The sequence below is a fragment of the Gobio gobio genome (genome assembly GCF_949357685.1).
Source record: "Gobio gobio genome assembly, chromosome: 18".
NCBI classification, from domain to species: Eukaryota; Metazoa; Chordata; class Actinopteri; order Cypriniformes; family Gobionidae; genus Gobio; species Gobio gobio.
Genome location: NC_137111.1, coordinates 12872242 through 12894482, shown reverse-complemented (window position 1 = coordinate 12894482; position 22241 = coordinate 12872242). Strand labels below are relative to the sequence as shown.

General features: G+C 37.7%; 1 protein-coding gene across 2 annotated transcripts in view; it reads left to right on the top strand.

Annotated features, from left to right (window-relative positions):
• Positions 1-22241, top strand: part of LOC307142376 (CUB and sushi domain-containing protein 1) — a 787545-nt gene that overhangs the window by 669014 nt on the left and 96290 nt on the right. For both annotated transcript variants that reach the window (XM_079843154.1, XM_079843155.1), the window contains 6 exons: positions 2403-2527; positions 6099-6195; positions 12609-12713; positions 16999-17117; positions 17219-17288; positions 17406-17522. In XM_079843154.1, the coding sequence (XP_079699280.1) occupies positions 2403-2527; positions 6099-6195; positions 12609-12713; positions 16999-17117; positions 17219-17288; positions 17406-17522 (633 nt within the window). The remainder of the gene's footprint in view (positions 1-2402; positions 2528-6098; positions 6196-12608; positions 12714-16998; positions 17118-17218; positions 17289-17405; positions 17523-22241) is intronic.

Below are 22241 nucleotides of genomic sequence, written 5' to 3'. Positions count from 1 at the left end.
GAAATGGTAGTGGCCTCTATGAGGATTTAAAATGTCAGGCCTCTAGTTAATATTTCCTTCTATACTGCCATTCTCAAGGGGATGAAAGCTGAATCCAAGGGCCTCTGGGCCACAGCCTTCAGTTCAAAGCCATAACCTCCAGGCTTTAATACTGAGCATTTAGCTGTCGCCGTATTCTATAGTGCTGTCACGATTTTATTACACCCAAGGCACATCCTCATTTCAGTCTGCTTTCAAATCTCAATTCCCCAGTTTTCATAAGAATTACAAACTGAAAGGTAGATATCTATTAAATATTAATAGATATTAAATATATTTAGCTTCTTAACCGCAACATAAAAATCATTCCACATTCATCCATTTCATCTGTGAATTAAAGTCAACATGAAACACTGTTTGAAGGTCAGTCCGTAATACCTGGATAGAGCTTGAGCCATAAATGTCATGTAACTAATTGATCTGGAGCTGCAGGAAAGTGATGTCATGACAATCCTTCACAAGTGATATGACGGCAAATGTATCAGACAGGAAAAATACGCTGCGTCTGAAATCGAATACTTCCCTACGGGAGATTTATGAATGGCAGTGATGCGACACAACTGACTCTGGTAGGTCACATGACAAAATGGCGGATGTAGTATGTTTGAAATTCCCCCTGTAGTCAATAATTTTATCTCTTAAAACTCATCTTTGATCACCAAAATTACATTTAAATGTTTTTTCCTGTGAAAAAAAAAATATATATTCATGCCTTACAATAGCTTGAATGTAACTCTATGATTACTAATTTCATTTATGGAAATACCAGAAACAGATTCAGAAGAAGAAGTGGAAGAGTGAATTATACAGGTTCATATACAAGTCAATGTATCAGAATGGTAATGCGTTTTATGTATCGCTCTCTACAGCATCGGACACATAACATTAATTAATATGATTAGCCTTTTGCTTGACTACGTTATCAAACAGCTAATAATGTGTTGCTAATGTTATACAAACCATGTCCCATTTTCTATCTCAAAGTAAGAACGCTGCCTTCTTAAAATCCAGCATCCTCAGAAAGTCTTTGAACAATTTAGAACGCCAGTGGAGAAAAGCATATAGTTAACATTATATATAACATTTTAAGGTAGTTTGTGACCTAAGGAACACTGAGGAACATTTTTTTTTTTTTTTTACCGGCAGTTTTAAGGAGAAAATAATCAGTGATTGTTTTGACTTATGAATTTACTCATTGTTTGTCTTAAAGCATATTAAAAACACCACATAGATTTATAAACCACATTAAAAACTTGATTTTCACCATGGGTGGTCTTTAAAGGGTTAGTTCACCCAAAAATGAAAATTCTGTCATTAATTAGTAGTTCTCAAAATGGGGCTTAAGTGTGCATTTCATGGATTCCCGAACGCTGGCGCTACGTCATATTCTCGCGCATGCGTCGTGGAGGCATACACGGAAGACAATAACAAGTTGGATAAAGGTGTTATTTAGATTTTTTTTATGCGCACAAAAACTATTGTCGTCGCATCGTAAAATTATTGTAGAGCCACTGTGGTGAGATGGACTTTGTAACGACGTTTTAAGTGCCTTTTATGGGTCTTGGGAGTGTAAATGTACTGAATGCCAATGGAGGCCTATCTGAAGCCTTTCTCAGCCATCAGCTTTCAACTAAAATATCTTCATTTGTGTTCCGAATATGAACGGAGGTCTTACGGGTGTCGAACGACATGAGGGTGAGTAATTAATGACAGAATTTTCATTTTTGGGTGAACTAACCCTTTAATACTACCCATATTCATACTATATAGAACATACTTTTTTAACGTCCATAAAGTAAGTTCAAATAAGTACCTACTCAGACAGTATGCGATTTCGGATAATCACACGAATTATCTTTTTAATGTTTTTAAGAGCCACCACAAAAATCAGATGGAGGAAAAACAACATCTTTAATAACATCCGTCAGTAGAAAAAACAAAAAACAAACAGTCAATGGATTTACCAGCAAGGAGAAAGCACAATTTCATTAATATGTTGAAAGAAGTACTACATAACACGCGAAAACGCAACCCATTTTACTTCCGTAATTTGTACATTTGGATTGTTGGTCATGTTAATTTTGGTACATTTGGTTAGCTTCTATGGCTAGAAAAATAAGTCTTTACAAAGGAAATGATATACAGTTGTTTCTTGGGAAATATAAAGTGTTCCCAGAAAAACATTTCTCATGCAGAGAATGTATGTTTTAGCAGGGTGATGATGGCTTTGGTTCATGTTACCTCGGGCGTAATCGCATCTTGTGTCAAAGGAGTCGGCTGTCTTTCTCATAGGACTCAGTTCAGGCACTTGCACTGTTCCATCCTCAGCATGAGCTCAATTTTGCCTCTGTTTTGCTCCACAGTTCCATGCAGCGGGAATCTGACAGAAAGGAGAGGTACCATCCTCTCCCCCGGGTTCCCGGAGCCTTATGGGAACAGCCTGAACTGTGTGTGGAAAATCATTGTTACAGAAGGAGCCGGTATCCAGGCAAGTACAAAAGAGCCACGTGTGAACTCATCAAATGCAGTAAAGCTACACCTGCAGAAACAATAAGATGGAAAAGATTCCATTGCACGCTGCAAGGGAAGGAATTGCAAAAGTAAATTTTTTACAACATATTTGTGCGGTTCAAAGAGGTGTTTGTTTAATGTGAAAGATTCAACTGTGATGCCAAATGTAGAGCATGGTCATAAATGAAAGTCAAGCTAATTTTGATTGTGGCATTGTATGAGTTGTATTTTTATAAAAATGTATACAATAGCTTTACAATTCCTGACAGCTGTGGTATTTTGACACCACAAAGAAAAAAGTCTAATTAAAATGTAAAAAAAGAAAAGTATATAAATATGAACTACATATATAATATTAACAATGAATTAAAAGAACAACCAAATTCATTAAATTAATTATCCAACTACAAATCCAGCATTGGAATGTAGCCTAGTATTTCTCTATTGACCAAATATTGCTTTACATTTTTACTTATTTAAGGCAAATACACAGTAATGAAGTAAAGAACAAAATATAGGGCAAATGAAAGCTTTAGAACAAACATACTACACATTATGGACCAGATTTACTAACAGTTGGCGCCAGCGCAAACCCTCTTTTGGCATTAAAAAACTACTGTCAGGATTTACTAAAGACACACAGTAAAAAAAATAGCGGAATGGACAGAGTTATTTTTGCAGCTGAACTTATTCCATATGCATTTGTAGGAGTTTCCCTTTCATACGCAAAATTTATGGGAAAAGAGAGTAGGTGATTTATTGAGGTTTTCCCTTGTCAAATTACTGGTGTTTGTGCCATTATTTGTCGCCCAAAAAAAGCATGCCTTAAAGCAGCACTAGGTAGGTTTTGCTCTCGGGGTCCCCCTACAGTTGGGAAACAGTATTGACCTCTACTACTGTCGTAAACTCTGTCATCATCCTACATCAGGGGATGCATCGCACGTGCATTTATTGACATGACAACCATGATAGCCCTGAACACTGCAGGAGGAGTTCACATGCAGGTGTTCTGCTCATAGATGGTTCTGCTTGCGTCGCGTGTGAAATGTCTTCATCCCTGGTAACGTTACAGTGGCATATGTTTCAGCATGTCATATGAATATAATTTCATGGGTTTTATTTTTTTTCAAACGCCAAATGATCGCGATGCTCACGTTTACAAGCCAGTGTCATTATAGTAGCCTAGTCTATTGGTTCCCGTTTTACAGAATCTATACCATATATCGTCAATATTATAATATCAAGCTACCATAGATGAATCTGCAAATTTGAAAAATCTATTTGCATTATAGTTTGAGGCAAGACAAATAAACAAATATCACAGACATGTTAGGTATCCTAAAATATGATTTTGTACGTCTCATGTATTTACTTGCAAGAATGTAGCCTCTCCTCCTTCAGCTCACGCCAACGAGTAAACGCTGGCCCAATGTTGATCCTCGTCCTGCCTTTAATAATAATAATAATAATAATAAGTTTATTTTATTTAGCGCCTTTCTCAAACCCAAGGTCGCTTAACATAGCAGAAGGAGGCATAGCAACAAACAGACAAACAAAATAATATCAATAACAATACAACAAAATAAGCTGTGTATGGAGCTATGTGTTGGGTGTAGAAGAGAAGTGATCATTAAACAAAAAGGTCTTGAGATGTGCTTTGAAGAGGGGAAGAGATGGACAGTCACGAAGAGGTTGGGGGAGGGAGTTCCAGAATTTGGGGGCCAAGGCACTAAAGGACCTGCCACCCAGAGTGGAGAGTCTGGTACGGGGGTTGACTAGGCGGTTTTGATCAGAGGATCTGAGTGAGCGGGAGGGAGTATAAGGGGTCAAGAGGTCGCAGATGTATGGGGGAGCAAGGTTGTGGAGTGCTTTGAAAGTGAGTAGTAGTACTTTGTATTTAATCCGAGACCGAACTGGTAGCCAATGAAGTTGATGGAGAATGGGGGTGATGTGTGCTGATCGTTTGGTATGGGTGAGGAGCCTGGCTGCAGAGTTTTGAATGTATTGTAATCTTTGAAGGGATTTAGAGGGGAGACCAAGGAAGAGTGAGTTGCAGTAATCTAGACGGGACATAATGAATGAGTGGACCAAAGTCTGTGCATCACTAACAGAGAGGAAGGGGCGGAGGCGGGCAATGTTGCGGAGGTGAAAGAAGGCAGTCTTAGTGAGTGATTTGATGTGGTGGTCAAAGGTGAGGGTTGAATCAAGGTGAATGCCAAGGTTTTTGACAACCGGGGTGGAGTGGAAAAGTGAACCATCAATGTTAAGAGTGACAGTTTGAGGTTTGGAGAGCATGCTTTTGGGGCCAATCAGCAGAATTTCTGTTTTATCTGTATTGAGTTTGAGAAAGTTGTTTTGCATCCAGGATTTTAAATCAGAAAGGCAGTCAGTGAGGGAGCGTGGTGGGGGGTCAGAGGGAGAGGTAGTGGTAAGATAGAGTTGAATGTCATCTGCATAGCAGTGGAAATTTAGACCGTGTCTGCGGATGATCTGGCCAAGAGGGAGGATGTATATGAGAAAGAGGAGGGGCCCAAGAACAGAACCCTGGGGGACACCACGAGTGACTGGAGACTTGGTAGACTGATGTGGACCAAGTGTGACAAACTGTTTTCTGTTAGTGAGGTATGACTGAAACCAATTGAGGGCTGTGCCAGAAACACCAATAATTTAATCCTTATAAAATAATTTAAGCCTTTAATCCGATCACTTTCTCTTTTCCTCTTTTTGCTTTCCTCTGACAAAACCTTTGCTTTCTTATTTTTCTGTGCTGCTTCGGCCATGACTATAACATTCGGCAAACAAATGATTTGCGAGCGATTTTTTCACGCACGTCCGAATTTAAGGAAGTGGGGATGGTGGTGGAAGTGACGTATATGCCGTAAAGCAGTCGAATTTTGTAGTTCTTTTTTGTTCTCGGGTTACTACCCGAAACTCAAAGTTTAAAAGTACGATTAAAAACGATACAGACCCCGTCAGGCTATGGCAGACGTGTCATTCAACCTATTGTAAGTCGATGTATCATCACAAGAGTCTTGAAAATATAGTGCTGCTTTAAACCAGACGCTAACTGGTTATTATGTAAATGATCTGGCTGCATCTGTGTTCATTAATTGTTTTCTATTAATAACTTTGTGTTCATGTATAGTTGTAATTTTTTATGTAAGCAATAAGGTACATATTGTGCTAAAGAAGAAAAATTATGAAACATTTTCCTTGCTAAAATACTGTAAAGAGATGTACTGTTCACAGTGCACAACTACTTCCATAGTTCAGCCAGACCATTTCTGAAAACTAAACTGAAAAACTGGATCTTTCAGAAATTATCATGGTATTAACAAAATCCATGAGTACATTAACATATGACCATATCAGCTATGAAACTATTTACATATTGATGTCTTCGCACAAACCGCCTGTTAAGGTTCAGAGAGGGGGTGGAGCTTATGCTTATGATTATAAAAGTGTACCATATGGCCATTACGGTTATGAATTGTTTCATTGTACATAAATTTGTCATTTCATGATGTGTGTCCCCATTTTCTTGGCAGATCCAAGTCATGAGCTTTGCCACCGAGCATAACTGGGACTCGTTAGAAATCTATGATGGTGGCGATATGACAGCTCCAAAGCTCGGGAGCTTTTCAGGTTTGTATTTTCTTTATTAATCCCCCTTTAACTGCTAATTTCAATAATAGTCTGTTGGAGTGATACAGCATCTGATTTACAGAAGTCCTCCTGCAGCTCATTTGCATATCATGTCGTTCTTTATAGCTCATTACGGTTTCATATTGCAATAAAACTGAGAGCCAAACCCTGCCACTGGTTTTATGCCCCTGGATTCTTGGAAAGGCTGAAATTAGCTCCAGTCCTGGAAGGCTGTCCATGTGCCATTCCTTACATAACAGATGAATGTCCTCATTTTACATTTGGTTGATTAACAGTATCAATTATTACACCCTTTTGAATTCCAGTTGGCAAACCACCACCCACATCTATTCTATCCCACTTCATTATCACGATGTTCAATACCAAAAAGCTGACTGTTTGAAACGGAAAGATGGAATGTTATGAGTATCCTATTATAAATGCCATAATTACTGCTTGTGTTTTAATGTGTAGAGTTTAGCCTTTTTTTACTTTACCGAAAAGTGTTTATCTTTTATTAAATCTCATATTTATTTAAAAAACACTGTATTTTTAAATAATTTAATACTGCATTGTCAAATTTAAAATTGTGGCTTTATATGTCAGACACTTGCATGTGTAGTTATATTATTAACATTTTACCAAAATCAAGCTCAAATGGAGTTATGAGGTTTTTGAACAGCAATTTCTGAGAATTTTGGACATGTGTTTTGCCCATCATTAGAACGGCCGCATCTGAGGCAGTAAGTGCATTGCCTAACTTTTCATAAAGCATAACTTTTCATAACGAGCAGAGATAATGTGGTACTTCTTTCACAATAGAGGTGGGTTGGAATTAAGTTATGAGGTTTTACCAACAGTTTGAGGATCCAGTGAGATTACGAGGTTTAGTCACAAGCTATTTTTAATACTTTTCATTGGTAAAATATTTGCAAAACCCACAGACAAACATAAAAGGGTGACCAATAGTAATGATTTATGAAAAAAAAAATGTTGAAGATACAAGGATTCTATCCGACAGCGACAATATGTAAACATGTAAAAATGACCAGCATTTAAAATGACGAAAAACAGAAATAGTGACCAGTTACATGTCCTAAGATATACACATTCCCTTATATATTATTATATAGTAAATGCTAAATCATAAACCAACAAATATGATATTGATTAAAAAAGATGATAGAAGTATGAAAGGGCACATTGTTATGGAGCCCTAAAGGGACATGTTGGTTGATGGGAGGAAATGTTTTATGTTCCCTCGAGAAATTTTGCGTTCCCACCTTTTAAGCTCTTTGTGAGCGAACACAGAAAAACATTTGCGAGAGAATGCAAAAGCATTGACCAATAATTTTTCATCCATTTAATTTTTTTTTACACCACCATGTCCCTTTAGGGGCTCCATACATTATGCACCAACCACCCAAACAATTATAAATTGGAAAATAAATTATATAATGAGGGTTAAACAGAGCAAACTAATCAAATAAAGTTCGATTTGATAAAGCTATTTAGAAAAAAGGTAAAGAAATAAAAATAAAAAGGCAGCAGCACACAGCAGGATTAGGAAGAGGGGGCAAGATCTTCCTTTGAGAGAAGAGGCTTAACCTTTTTTGGGGCTCTCCCAGTAGACAGAATTGTGGCCAGGCCTCTAGCTACACTTTCAACACAGCTGTAATGAACTTCGCTTCTGTGCCACACTAGCATGCTGGTGAAAGGTCACCCAGCCAGGGAGCTCCAGCTGCTCTAAGGCATGTGTTCACTGGCACTTCTCACTGTCTAGCACTCCTCACCTTCCCCAAGCCATATTCTCAAAAGCTAAGAAGCTCTTTAAATGCTAAACCATCTTCACCCGGTCTCCCGAGACACCTGATGCCACTCTATGATTGAATTTGATGATAAAACGGTAATTTCCCCTCATTTAGATCTCAATGGTCCAAATTATACAAGCCCGGAGTCATTTGTGAGCATTGGTAAGACATGGCAGGGAATCAGGAGCCAGCGTCATTAGGCATGGTGTTTGGCTGCCCATTAAAATGCACTCTTCGCTCTCCTGTCGCCTGCGTGATCGCCTTTTATATCCCCCGCACACTCGCCCATCACAATCGGTCGTTTCATTCTTCCTCTAGTCACAAATCCATTAGGATAATACCCTTAATTAAACTGTCAGATATGTTTTGTGTTTCTGTCTCCCCACACTTTTCATCATGCGGGATTAATTGCGGCTCAACAAATACCAATTTAATTACAACTGCACACATTTTTTGTGTCTTTAAAAGATATCGGTCATTATTTACCTAATTCTGACTGCATGTTAGGATTCTGAAGATGAAACATGGTTGAGATCAGAATATAATCACTATTTCTCCAAAGGAGGGCTTTTAATTTATGAAAATCTTGGGTAACACTTTAGAATATTGTTCCAATATCAATGAATATCTGCAGAAGAACAACAGAGGGAACATTCTGGGAACTGCTATTAACAAACATGAAACTCTGATTAACAAATTAGTAAGTAATAGCACTCAGTTGAATTCATTATTAGCTAATCAGTAACTATTTTTTTTCATACCTCTCAGAGACTTACTATGAAACTATATAACTTTCATAATTATTGTGAAACTAATGCATACATTTTAACCACTTGATGAAACATGATTATTATATGTAATGTGATTTTTATATTTAATCATATTTTTGTTTACACTACTTTGTGTCCTTGTTACAGGGTAATTATGCATTTAAGTACTGAGTAATATTAATGAACATTTACCTACTATAGGATTAGGTTTAGTCGTGCATGTATTTATGCTTAATTTACTGTTGTTTATATCGTAAGTACATGTTACGTCTTACCTTTTTATATAAATATTATTGTATAATTAGAGTCCACATTTCTGTACATATTATTTTTGTTATTTTGTCGTTATGAACATGTAGCCTCTGTTGTGTTTTTGGATATGCTCCTCATGTTGCAAATGAATCAGTGCTTCACATTTCCACACAATATCTCCCACAGCTTCAGTTCCATACCATTAATGAATAGACAATGTGGTTGGTCTCCAGTTCAAACATGTTTGAGTCTGCCTTCTGTGTGCAACTTTTTTTGTCCATCTGTGCGGAAGCAACATCAGTGCTCATCTTAGAGGGAATCATAGGCATGTATATCACAAAGAATCCTTCTTCCCAAATCCCCCTAATCTGTGTGGATGCATTTCTCCTTGTCCTATTTGGCAACCAATGTGATTCAGTACTTTAAGTGTAACATATTCTTTCTGGCAAAGTCCATTTAAGCTCATCTGAGTCTTGTCTGAGCGTTTTAAGATCTTCTCTAGATTGCCCTGTGCCTAATAGAGATGATAGACTGCTGAATAGATGGACACAGGATGAGCTCTACGCAGCTGTCAAACTTCATCCAAATATTATTAGTCAAATCATTCAAGCGCAAAGAAGCATTTTTCAGGTTTCGGTCATCAGTCTAATGCACTTGGACTTGGATCGACTGGAATATTAGCAGTCAGATGGGCAGGATGTTTTAAATGCAAAACATGGCAGGGAACCATTTCCTTGCAACCGCATGACACCATTTTGGGCATTTGTGTACAGATATACACCGATCAGGCATAACATTAGGTGATTAGGTTTTATCTTCATCACGGCACCTTTTAGTGGGTGGGATATATTAGGCAGCAAGTGAAAATTTTGTGAACAAAGTTGATGTGTTAGAAGCAGGAAAAATGGGTTAGCATAAGGATTTGAGCGAGTTTGACAAGGGCCAAATAGTGATGGCTAGACGACTGGGGCTGAAACTGCAGCTCTTGTGGGGTGTTCCCGGTCTACAGTGGTCAGTATCTATCAAAAGTGGTCCAAGGAAGGAACACTGGTGAACTGGCGACAGGGTCATGGGTGGCCAAGGCTCAGTGATGCACGTGGGGAGCGAAGGCTGGCCTGTGTGGTCCGATCAAACAGACGAGCTACTCTAGCTCAAATTGCTCAAGTTAATGCTGATTCTGATAGAAAGGTATACACCGTGTATATGCAGTGCATCACGGTTTGTTGTGTATGGGGCTGCATAGCCGCAGACCAGTCAGGGTGCCCATGCTGACCCTGAGGATGTGAGCATCAGAACTGGACCACGGAGCAGTGGAAGAAGGTGGCCTGGTCTCATGAATCACATTTTCGTTTTCATCACGTGGATGGCTGGGTGCATGTGCGTTGCTTACCTGGGGAACACATGGCACCAGGATGCACCATGGGAGGATGTGATGCTTTGGGCAATGTTCTGCTGGAAAATCTTGGGTCCTGCCGTCCATGTGGATGTTACTTTGACACATACCACCTACCAAAGCATTGTTGCAGACCATGTACACCCTTTCATGGAAACAGTATTCAATGGTGCCTGTGGCCTCTTTCAGCAGTATAATGCGCCCTGCCACAAAGTAAAAATGGTTCAGGAAAGGTTTGAAGAGCACAACGAGTTTGAGCTGTTGACTTGACCTCCAAATTCCCCAGATCTCAATCCAATTAAACATCTGTGGGAGGTACTGAACAAACAAGTCCTATCCATGGAGGCCTGACATCGCAACTTACAGGACTTAAAGGATCTGCTGCTAACATCTTGGTGCCAGATACCACAATTCACAATTCTGAGAAAAAAGTTAAGATTTGCAAGGTGTAAACTCGCAATTACGAGATGATAAGTAAAAATTGTGAGATAAAAAGACGCCACTGTAAAGTCGCTGTAAAAAAAACTTGTATGTTTAAGTAATTTCAACTTATATTATATTAAAATGATTCAAAAATTTGTTTTATAGCTTTATATAACTAAATTGCTTACTTATTTTACTGAGTTAAAGCAATGTAAAAACATATGTTGTCATAACTTATTGATCTTCAATTTTGTTTACGGTGCACCTTTTTTTTATTCAGTGGTGGAACCAGGCTTCCATATAAGAGCATGCCATGGATATGTGGGTGTATTTAAGCATTCATCCCAAGTTGCTGTGCGGTGGCATACTAAGTATACTGAATACTGTTAGCAGTATCCGTTGACTTGTTTACTCCAGCCTTATTTACTTTTACACACTATTTGAATTGTACCTTCATTCCCATAGGGAGATAAAAGGAATATGGGTAAAAGCAAATAAGCTCAAATGAGGAAAAAAATCTGGAAAGCCTGCAGGAACCTGAAATGTTGAATTCTGATGTGATACATTGGAGATACATTACTTTTTTCTATTGCTTTTTTCTACTTCATTTATTACCATGTTGTTGTGAGATACAGTTGTCCATCTCTATACACCATAAATAACATTTACCCTGCAACTGTAGAATCATTACTGTATATGCGATGCTTTGTTTTTTACAAACTGAGGGGTGACTCAGAATGATTTCTGTGGTAACTGATATCGGGCCACATGTCAGTGGAGCACAACTTGTATTTAACCCAGAACATTTCTTTAACACATGTCCGCCCACATTTACTTATCAGTGCCTGTTCAGTATTCTGCGACTTGGCAGGAATTTCTTAATGATTCAGTAGCAAAAACAGCCTGTTGAATTCTGTATGTTAGGGAAAGGGTAGAGCAAAATTATCTAATGCTATTTTGGTGCAAATAAACATTTACTATAAAAAGTATTATTAAAAAGTATAAAATATGAAATTATTGAACATTTCACATTTCTGGTCTTTCAGTGGTTCATATATGCACTTATGTACTGTAATGACTTGATCCACCCCTGCAATTACCTGACTTGTACATAACGGCCATTTTTTACAATCAAACCAATTCCTGAAGGACAAAATCAAGTCCCGGCCAGCAGATTTTCTCTTCCGTTTCAGATTATGGAAGTTGCACTGCAGCACTGTTTCATGTTCTTTAAGGATGTTATGTAGTATTCATGACATTTTCTCCACGTATTACAGATGTCACACTCTATATTAGTTCTGTCCATATATGTATAAGCAGAAGGAAAATCCTCTGCTTTGAATCCAGAGTGGCAATAGCTGTTTTGCTTTTTAGTCAGATGATAAGTGACTCTTTCCTCTGAGCTGTAATGAAAGTCCCCCCATGAGAGCTCGGAAGGATAGCGACACACTTCAATGACTAACGCTTGTCAAACATTTCCTTTTTTGCCGCCCCTTTTTACTTGACTCCGTTTCATTTGGCTGATGCCCAAAACGAGCAAGTCTTTTAACGAGAGCGATCCGCCTGCCGTGATTAACAGCTGCTTACCTCCCTTTGCCCTTTTGTTTCTGTGTGCACACTCTCATCATGTAGCTAGTGTGTGTGTGTGTGTGTGTGTGTGTGTGTGTATGTGTGTGTGAGCGCTGGAATGAGAACACAATGTCCATGTGTGTGATAACTCCAGCCCTTTTCCTGCTCCGACCCCTCTCTGGTGTTATCTTCCAGGTACAACAGCTCCGGCCTTGTTGAACAGCACCTCCAACCAGCTTTACCTGCACTTCCATACAGATATCAGTGTCGTCGCGGCTGGATTTCACCTTGAGTACAAAAGTGAGTATAGAACATGTCACTATGGTGCTTTCATTATCCTGAACCCTCTGCCCTTGGTAACAGGCCAGAGCAAGACTCGCCGCTATATTTCACCGCCAAACACACACATGGCAGGGACACTAACACACACATGCACACACATTGAGCCGTATTTCTTTCTTCTCTCACCGCTCTGCTGCCAGGTAAAGGCAGAAGACTGTGCACCCCAGCTCTCATTATTTGCTTGGCTGTGGCGTTTGTGTTCGCCGATACCAGCACGAAGAAAATTGGAAAACAATGGGGATCCTGTTCAACCTTACATGGTTCATAAAAAAAAATCTAAAAACGGTGTTCTAAGTATATTTTCAGTCATACATTTTTATTTATTTTTACTGATGTCATCTACAGCAGCCTCACAATGTATTTGGACAACAGAACACTTAAATTGCATTGCATTAGATCATTAGTTTTCCTTATTTAAAACAGATCATTAGCATTAGTAGAGACCTCAAATATTTTGTGTGTGTGTGTGTGTGTGTGTGTGTGTGTGTGTGTGTGTGTGTGTGTGTGTGTGTGTGTGTGTGTGTGTGTGTGTGTGTGGACTGGTAATCCCTACTTTATGGGGACAAAATGTCCCCACAAAGATGGCAATATCCGAAATCCTCATCCTTGTGGGGACATTTTTAGGTCCCCATGAGGAAAACATCTTATAAATCAGACTAAGTGATGTTTTTTGAAAATGTAAAAATGCAGAATGTCTCCTGTGATGGGTAGGTTTAGGGGCAGGGGCAGTGTAGGGGGATAGAATATACTGTATGTACAGTTTAAAAACCATTACGCCTATGGAAAGTCCCCATAAAACATGAAAACCCAACATGTGTGTGTGTGTGTGTGTGTGTGTGTGTGTGTGTGTGTGTGTGTGTGTGTGTGTGTGTGTGTGTGTGTGTGTGTGTGTGTGTGTGTGTGTGTGTGTGTGTGTGTGTGTGTGTGTGTGTGTGTGTGTGTGTGTGTGTGTGTGTGTGTGCGTGCGTGCGTGCGTGTGTGCATGTGTATATGTGTGTTAGACCCTTTCAGACTGTGACCTTTAGTGTGCTCCAACCAAGCCTCCATATAAACCACCATACCAATTCAATTTCTGCATGTCCCATTTGTCTGTTTCTGAGGGCAGTGTTCCTGGTGGGACATCCCAATTTATCCATGTTTCTTTCTCTCGCCTGTGAAAGGGCAGTTTAGGGTGCCACTGGCTGCAGTAATGTTACATGTGACTAGTCCCAAAATAGATATAGATAGATAGATAGATAGATAGATAGATAGATAGATAGATAGATAGATAGATAGATAGATAGATAGATAGATAGATAGATAGATAGATAGATAGATAGATAGATAGATAGATAGATAGATAGATAGATAGATAGATAGATAGATAGATAGATAGATAGATAGATAGATAGATAGATAGATAGATAGATAGATAGATAGATAGATAGATAGATAGATAGATAGATAGATAGATAGATAAAACATTTGAGAATCTGAAAGTGCTAGGAGTTACAGTTGAACATTTTGGTCTAAAAAAAAGCTTAAATAACAGTATGTTGATGTTGTAAAGTCAAACTGATTAAACTCCATCAGAAGCAGCATTAAAAAACTCTATCTGCTCTTATACACTGTAAGAAGCCTCAGTAAATACAGTTAATACCTTATTTGCATCTCTGGTAAGTAAACAGATAAGTGCAATGTGGAGTTCTAGGAGTTAGAGGCATGTTGACCCTGGGGTGACCTCAGATAAGCTTTTCTCTTCTTTTTCTTTCTATGACTCTTTCCCTTCTTGTGCTCTTTGTTCGTTTACTCTGTGTTCCAGTGGATTAATCTGGGGCATTTTTTATTTCGGAGGAAAAGCTGGCAAGCGTATCTTACAAAAAACAAATGAGAAAATAACTATAGAGATAAAGCAAAAGAAATATGCATCAAACTATGTGTAAATTAGTCATTTTAAGTAACACTGTACAACAGCGACACCAGCAGATGTAAAATCATCTTCTTGTTTTTCCTCAGCTTAAGGTCATCACGTTCTCACTGAGCTTTGAAAGCATGAATGTGTTGGGTAACAGCACAATGCAGGTGAAAGTCACTGGAGAAGAAGCAGAGCCTCAGTTGAACTATGATTATGATTGGCTGATGACTCTGTCAAGGTGATAGTATCTGATAATTTCCGTGAATGTCATTTGAGAAACCAGTCTGTGAATCAGCCTGAATGGGCCGAACCGGTAATTACATCACTAACAACTCAACCACTGAAACATCACCACAAATGAAACTGAAATTACTTGAAATTATGATATGTGAGTGAACGGAATTTTAGCGACCTCTCAGTTTAATTAAGGCGCACCTTTAATGGTGACATTTGCAATGTTTTTTTGAGGAATGTAATGACTAATAGTCTGAATAAACTACTACTAATAAAAGCAGACCAACAGTTACTAGTAACAAACCAAAAAATACTCATACTATGTATACAACTATGTTGCTGTATTATTATTATTAGTGTTTGTCACGAACATTCAGTTATTTGATTTTAGTTTCATTTTCATGGATTTTATTTTATTTTCAGTCACGTGTTCCTTTGTTTAGTTTTCCTGCCACTTATTTGTTGCCATGGTGATTTAATTTGATCTTTGATTCAAACCTTACATTTTTATTTAATATTACTAAAAAATATAAATTTTCTGAAAGACATTCATACAAAGTGAAAAGATAATTAAATAGATTATTTAAAGAAAAAAACACACTTAATCAATATGTTTTACTTTTTGGCTTTTACATTTTGATCTCACTAAACTAAACTAGCGATAATATGAAATATAAAAGTAGAATTTTCACTTTTTGTTAGTCAATGTTTAATTTAGTTTACTATAATTAAAGACAACTTTGAAAGATCTTAATGTTTATTGTGATGTCTTTTTCCCCTTTTTTTATAAGCATCATATTTTCTGTTATGTACTAAATAATATGAATAATAATAATAAAACCCACAGTAGTTTCTGCAGTCAGTAAAGCTTATTCTGCACATTTACACTTTGATGTAAAGTGAAAAAACTATTTATAGAAAATGTTATTTTCTTGCTGTTCATTTTGACTTCAACCCAGACACACCAAATGGAACTGGAACAGAATTTATTTACTGAATGGAACTGAACTAAAAAATAAATAAAAAACTCCAATGCGGAGAGAGACTTTGCCTTTTCATTTCAGAGGGCCACCACACACCACTCAGATTAATATATGCTGCAACATTAGCTTTGTTGAAATTTTAAGAATCATGTTGACTCTGATGTACTGGAGGGCTATGAATAAAGATGAAATGGAGTGAGAGAGAAACGGTCTTGGCAAACCGCTTCAATTTGCCACATCGCCATCAGCTTTGAGCTGTCATCTTTGGCTCAGCTCTTAGAACATAAGCTCTTTCCCTGCCCAGTTTCATAGTACATTCTCTGAGAGACGCCACAGCAAGGTCACTGTAGTTAACTAAAACTAAAACCATAAAAAAAACATTTTTAATAAAATAAAATACTAGCTAGTTTCCAAGGCAAAATGTCTCAACTTGATGTATTAAAATAACTAAAACTGAAGTGAAAATGAATAACTATATAGACATATAAAAAAAAAATGACAACAAAATTAAAATGCGAATGGAAATATACAAATAAAAATAATTAAAATTATTAATAGAAACTATAATAGTATCTGAATGATACTAAAATAACACATAAATTCTGCTTTAGCATTACGGTGCCTGACAATGAATCATCATCTTGCCTTCAGATCTAATTGACTAATTGTCTCTTAATGTTTTGTTATTAATGTATTATTATAATTGAGTTGCAGTGACCATCATAGATCACAAAAGCAATTTTCTCTTTTCATCTTCTTTTGTTTGTAGACATATTTATGCAGTACACTGTATCCCAAACGAACACTCAATGAGTGATGTTTGCAAAAATACAGAAAAAAGCACACCACTGTGACAAAGCCACCCGTCGTGTGGCATATCTCAACAAGAGAAATGCAGAAAGCACGCTCTCATGAACCACACCACAGCCGTTGCCATGGCAACATCTTGCGCAGTCTATTATGGTACCGAATTTACGCACTGAAATCGAGTGGATAAAAGACAGCATAAAATTACAATGAGCACATGCGTTCAAATGATTGGGAATACCTGACACTATAATTTGATCCGTTTTTGAGAGCCGTGGTGTAATATGCTGATTCTGTATCTCGATGCCTTCTCTCATCCATTTAGCTGTGGGACTGACTACCTGCCCGGAACCCGTGATCCCAGCCAATGGCATCAAGAATGGTGACAGGTACATGGTGAATGAGGTTGTGTCATTCAGCTGTGAGCCGGGATACGTGCTTCAGGTATGGTGCTGATTTTCCTCAGCCCTGACACACAAATACAGAATGCCTCACCTGCACACCGGTAGAAAAGGGTATCACCTGGGGTATCTTATGCTTTCCAGGGACATTCTCACATAACATGTATGCCAGGAACTGTGCGTCGCTGGAATTACCCCCCTCCACTCTGTATTGGTATGTCTTTCCATTCTAATCAGATGGCACATTTTCTTAGCCGAATGCCTTTTTTCAAAGTTTTTCATTTTCAAACACCTTTGGCATTCTCTTTTATGTCTCCTTGTGTTTTTTTAGCGAAGTGCGGCGGGAGTCTGTACGATATGAGTAACGTTGTCCTGAGCCCGGGTTTCGCGGGGAACTACCCTGGAAACTTGGACTGCACCTGGAGAATCGTGCTTCCCATCGGATACGGTGAGTGTGCCGAGAGCTGCTACTGAATCAGCTGTCTGGAGATTACAACTTTAAACGGTTTCTCTCAAGAAGTTTTGTCCTCTTCATTTTGTGAACAGCATTGAGGGGAAACTAACTTTAATAACGAATAGGGGTGTAACAATACACTCGTGTCACGAATTGATACCATCGCGATAGTAAACTCACAATACAATATTTATCACAATATGTTTAAGCCAAAATAAAGAAGAGATGTTTTTAATTACTACTTTTAATTATTATTTAAATAATATTGTAATTATATTATTATTAGGACACACAAATATTCCCCATTGCATTACTATACATTATATTCAACATTATATATAGTAGTTAAATGTAGTAATATCACTGAAACACTTTCTTCTCATGCCGTACTCGTGCCGCGCACTATAAATCGCGTACTATAGGTACTACATTTAAATTTGAATGAACTTCACGGCCGTTAAAAAAGTATGTTCTATAAAGTATGAATGAGTGTAGTATGAATGTAATCCCGACGTACTACACCTGCTATGTTGTCGTTATCATGTGACCTACCAGCTTCAGTTGTGTCCCTTCACCCCCATTCATAAATCCTCTCCCGTGGCCTCATGGGATAGTAAAGTGTCCATCTTATGCGCACATCATACTTTATATACATATAAGAATAAACCATCTAAAATGCTTTGAATAATCATACTACTAAAACTAAATGTGATATGGTGATTTAAATTATGTTTGTGCTTTTATTTTGAGGAACGCCGTTCCGGCAGCACGTGCGCATCAGATGATAAATGCAATCAATCACAGTTCTAATCGCAAGAAAGCATGTCAAAATGATTATTCCAAACTGTAAATTATTAGTTCTGCATTTACTCACTCTCATGTTGTTTTATCGCGTCACGCAAGCATTTTTTGAACATTTGTGTTTAGGCTACTATAGCATCTTCTGAAGACTTGGATTCGGATCAGATTCGGATTTGGACCCCTCAAATGATAATTTTTACAATACCTTTATGACTGTTTTTTTTTTGTGGATCTTTTAAGTTTGAGAAGAATGGACTTAAAATGGATCTGTCTCTAGTTTCTTGAAAAATATCTTAATTTGTGTTTTTTTAGTTAAATTAAAATCTTATAGGTTTGAAACGACTTAAGGGTGAGTACATGACTGAATTATAGTGAGTGAATTATACCTTATAAATACAGTAAACTGAGCCTTGGATAAAACTAAATCTATATTGCAAATGTAACGTTTACATCAACGATGGAAATCATTTTGTCGCATTTTTATATTGCGATATCTCAATATACAATGTAACGTTACATCCCTAGTAGTGAAATTACTGATGATTACAAGTCTACATGAAATTAAAATTGGCCATATTTATTTTCTTAATGGACTTTCATGGTCTTATTGTGAACAAGTAATAAACATATAGTCAGAATTCTTCATAAAAAAAAAAGCCAACTACTTCTGATGCTAGTTATATTTTTGAATGAAATCATCTCTTTTTTTTCTGTCAATTTCAGTGCTTTGTTTGTCTCGTTTCACTCAGAAATTCATCACTTACAGTAGTAATCTGTGCTTGAAGTGAAAAAAATTAAGTGCCGTTACTTTGTTTGAGTGGTTATGGGTGGATTGTTTAGTCAATTATGAAAGAAGGTCCATATTTTAAAGCTCTTTCTAACTTACTCAGCCTTAAAACTAATATTTAGTTCTTGCAATTGTTTAACTATAGCATTTGTTACAATAAGGGTTTATTTACAAAGCAAGACTATTGATGGCTCCTCACTTTTTTTTTTATCTATAGCATTTGTTATGAAAAAGAGCAACACAGTTAGAAACTATAGCTACAACATGCCACAGGTGCAATATACATCATTAGTGAAAAATCTATAACCTGATTATCTATTATAAATTCTACAACTAGTCAAAATTTACCACAATAAATACAATAAAAAGTGATAAATTCTAGTAAATGTGGTCATCATGAGTTTCAGAGCTTGCAGAATGATGTTTTCCCTTCATCAGTCATTTTAGTGGCTGTTTTAGATGTTCGACTTTCTCCGTAGTGTTTTACTAAATTCTCGATAGAATTAAAATGGGTCGCACTTTTTATCATCAGCGTCGCATAGGCTCATGCAAATCTTAGCACTTTTGCAGCGCGCTGGATGTTTTTCTTCCAAGAAAGTCTGATTTTAACTAGTTGGTTTATTTATTTTATTGAATTGTTAAATAAAAAAGTTAGCAATTTTTTAAAAGGAACCGATTATGCAAAATCCACTTTTACATGATGTTTGGACATAAATGTGTGTTGGCACTGTGTGAATACAATCACCCTACAATGATAAAAATCCACCCACTCCTTTTTTAAATCCCCATTAAACCAAAGTAGTCTCATTAGACGTGCCATTTTGATTCTCTGAGCAGTATGACGTCATTCTGCTCAGGCCCCGACCCATGGCCGCTGACTGACAGTCCTGCATTACCATCGTTTCCATCCTCAGTGAGTTGTACGCTCCCCCATTTTCTCCATGCTCAGTAGTGACAACAATGTCTCGTAAGCAATCCCAGTGTTCTGTTGTTGGACGTAAGAGTGAACATAAGAGTCTTAATTTCCTCCCAACATCTGAGCTACTGAGGAGTCGGACACAGTGGATTAGTTAAATTTTTGAAGGTAATGCGCCCCAAAATATATCTAAATTAATTTATGTCTGCACAAATCAATTCACTCCAGACTGCTTTGTGAACAAGGGACAATACAAGGCTGGTTTTGCTAAAAAGTTGTTATTCAAGGATGGATCTTTACCAGCTGTTCGTGATCAAGCTTACAGTCTCCAGAGCAATAATGGTCACAGCAGTAATGAAAGGGAGAGCGCGCACTTTATTACAGTTCTTCTGAGCTCTTTTACAGATATAAAGTTTATCAAGCACCCCCCAAAAGATCTGTGTATATTTGTTTACTGTTAGTTGTAATGAGTGTTTTTGTATAATTCGCTGTGTATGCTGATAATAATGCAATGGGGAGAAAACATTTTTGGATAAGACTTTAATGCACACTTCTTGTACCGTGTTTTATTCAGCTCTTACATTGATTTTCTGGAGTGAAACGGATGCTTCATCTTTTGTGTGAAGTACAACAAACTTCATAAATCTCCATCCAGCATATTTTCTCTGGCTCGGTTTCTAACTGAACACGGCTACTGAGAGTTTCTGTTCTGACATTTTCATTCCGTGAGATGAGATTGTCCTGACCTTGGAGCAAAAGCTCTTGAAGCGCCACCCTCTTCTTGAAAGGGAGCCGGAAGCACCAGCTCATTTGCATTTAAAGGGATACACACAAAAATGGCACATTTTTGCTCACCCCAAAAAAGTGGCAATTTTAACATGCTATAATAATTATCTGTGGGGTATTTTGAGCTAAAACTACACATACACACCCTGGGGACATCAGAGACTTCATTAAATAGAGCCTACATAATATTTTATGTCTTTGTTTTGTCAAGAAATAATAGTTAAAATGTCAATATTTGATTAAAGCTTGCTCACACACAATTTATTTTGACAGTGTTCATGAGTTTGTTTACCCTGCGAGTCTCATTGATGGAACAAAGGCTTTGAATTGAATGAGACAATTGCGTAAGAAGGTTTTCCAAATGTTTCCCATAGAAATTCACTCGTGTTTCATGAATGACACCCATTGACTGAGCAGACTATTTGCATGAACAGACTCATGCATCTGGTATTTACCCAAAAAGCAGACAGCATAATGCTGAATACTGACAGTTGCAAAGTGATACTTCCTTTCCATTTGACGTTCTGACTCTTGACACAAGTGTTATTTGGTTTCATTTATCTGAACTTTTAAGATGTTGTTTGAGACTTTGGCAGTCGATGCAACTCTCTGAAGTCATTTAGTCGTAGCCCATTTGCTCTCTCCCGCCTCACAGTTCAAATGAGTTGAGAACAAAGGAACCATTCCAGATGTTAACAAGGTAATTGCATGTAATTTAAAAAAGCCATTCACACTTATCCTGGAGCACAACTATTTCTTCTCCGACCCCCTCTAACTTGGAAGAAAACAATGTAACATTGAGATATCCAAAAGCAATTTTCTGCCTTATCAAGCAGCCGCTGCACAAACAAGAGCAAGAACCATCATGTTTGTGCTGTGTAGCAAAAATGCATTAGCTTTCACTGTTAACAGGCTACAGTCATTTGAATAAGACACACAGATGGCTTTGTGGGTGCTGATTATAGCTTTTAGGGCAGTCTGAATAGGTAGAGTTAAGTGCAGTTAGGGGATAGCACCACATCAGAATGACAATAAAGCTAATCTTTAAAAGAGCTGCCCTAGGCGTCTCAGAGCGACGCATGCTTTCAGTGAAAACGACTGACTTGTTTGATTCTTTTATTGTCGTATTATCCAACCATCTTTTTTTATGTAACAATATTAAGTTCAAATCATCTAGTTGGAGACAAAGACCGAATAATTGTTGAAGATGCAGTGAAGTTAATGGTCCGTAATTGTAAAATTTCACACTGGAGTATCCCCGTGCTGTTTCCTCGGCTTGGGGCTACACGTTGAAGAATTTCAGTGAGAGCCACAGAACCAGAAATAAGCAGATCTGGTGTAGTCAGGGCTGGCCCGACAACACCTGGACTCGGAATTTGCTGAAGAAAATCAAAGCTTTTTAAGGAATCTTCTAAAACAACTT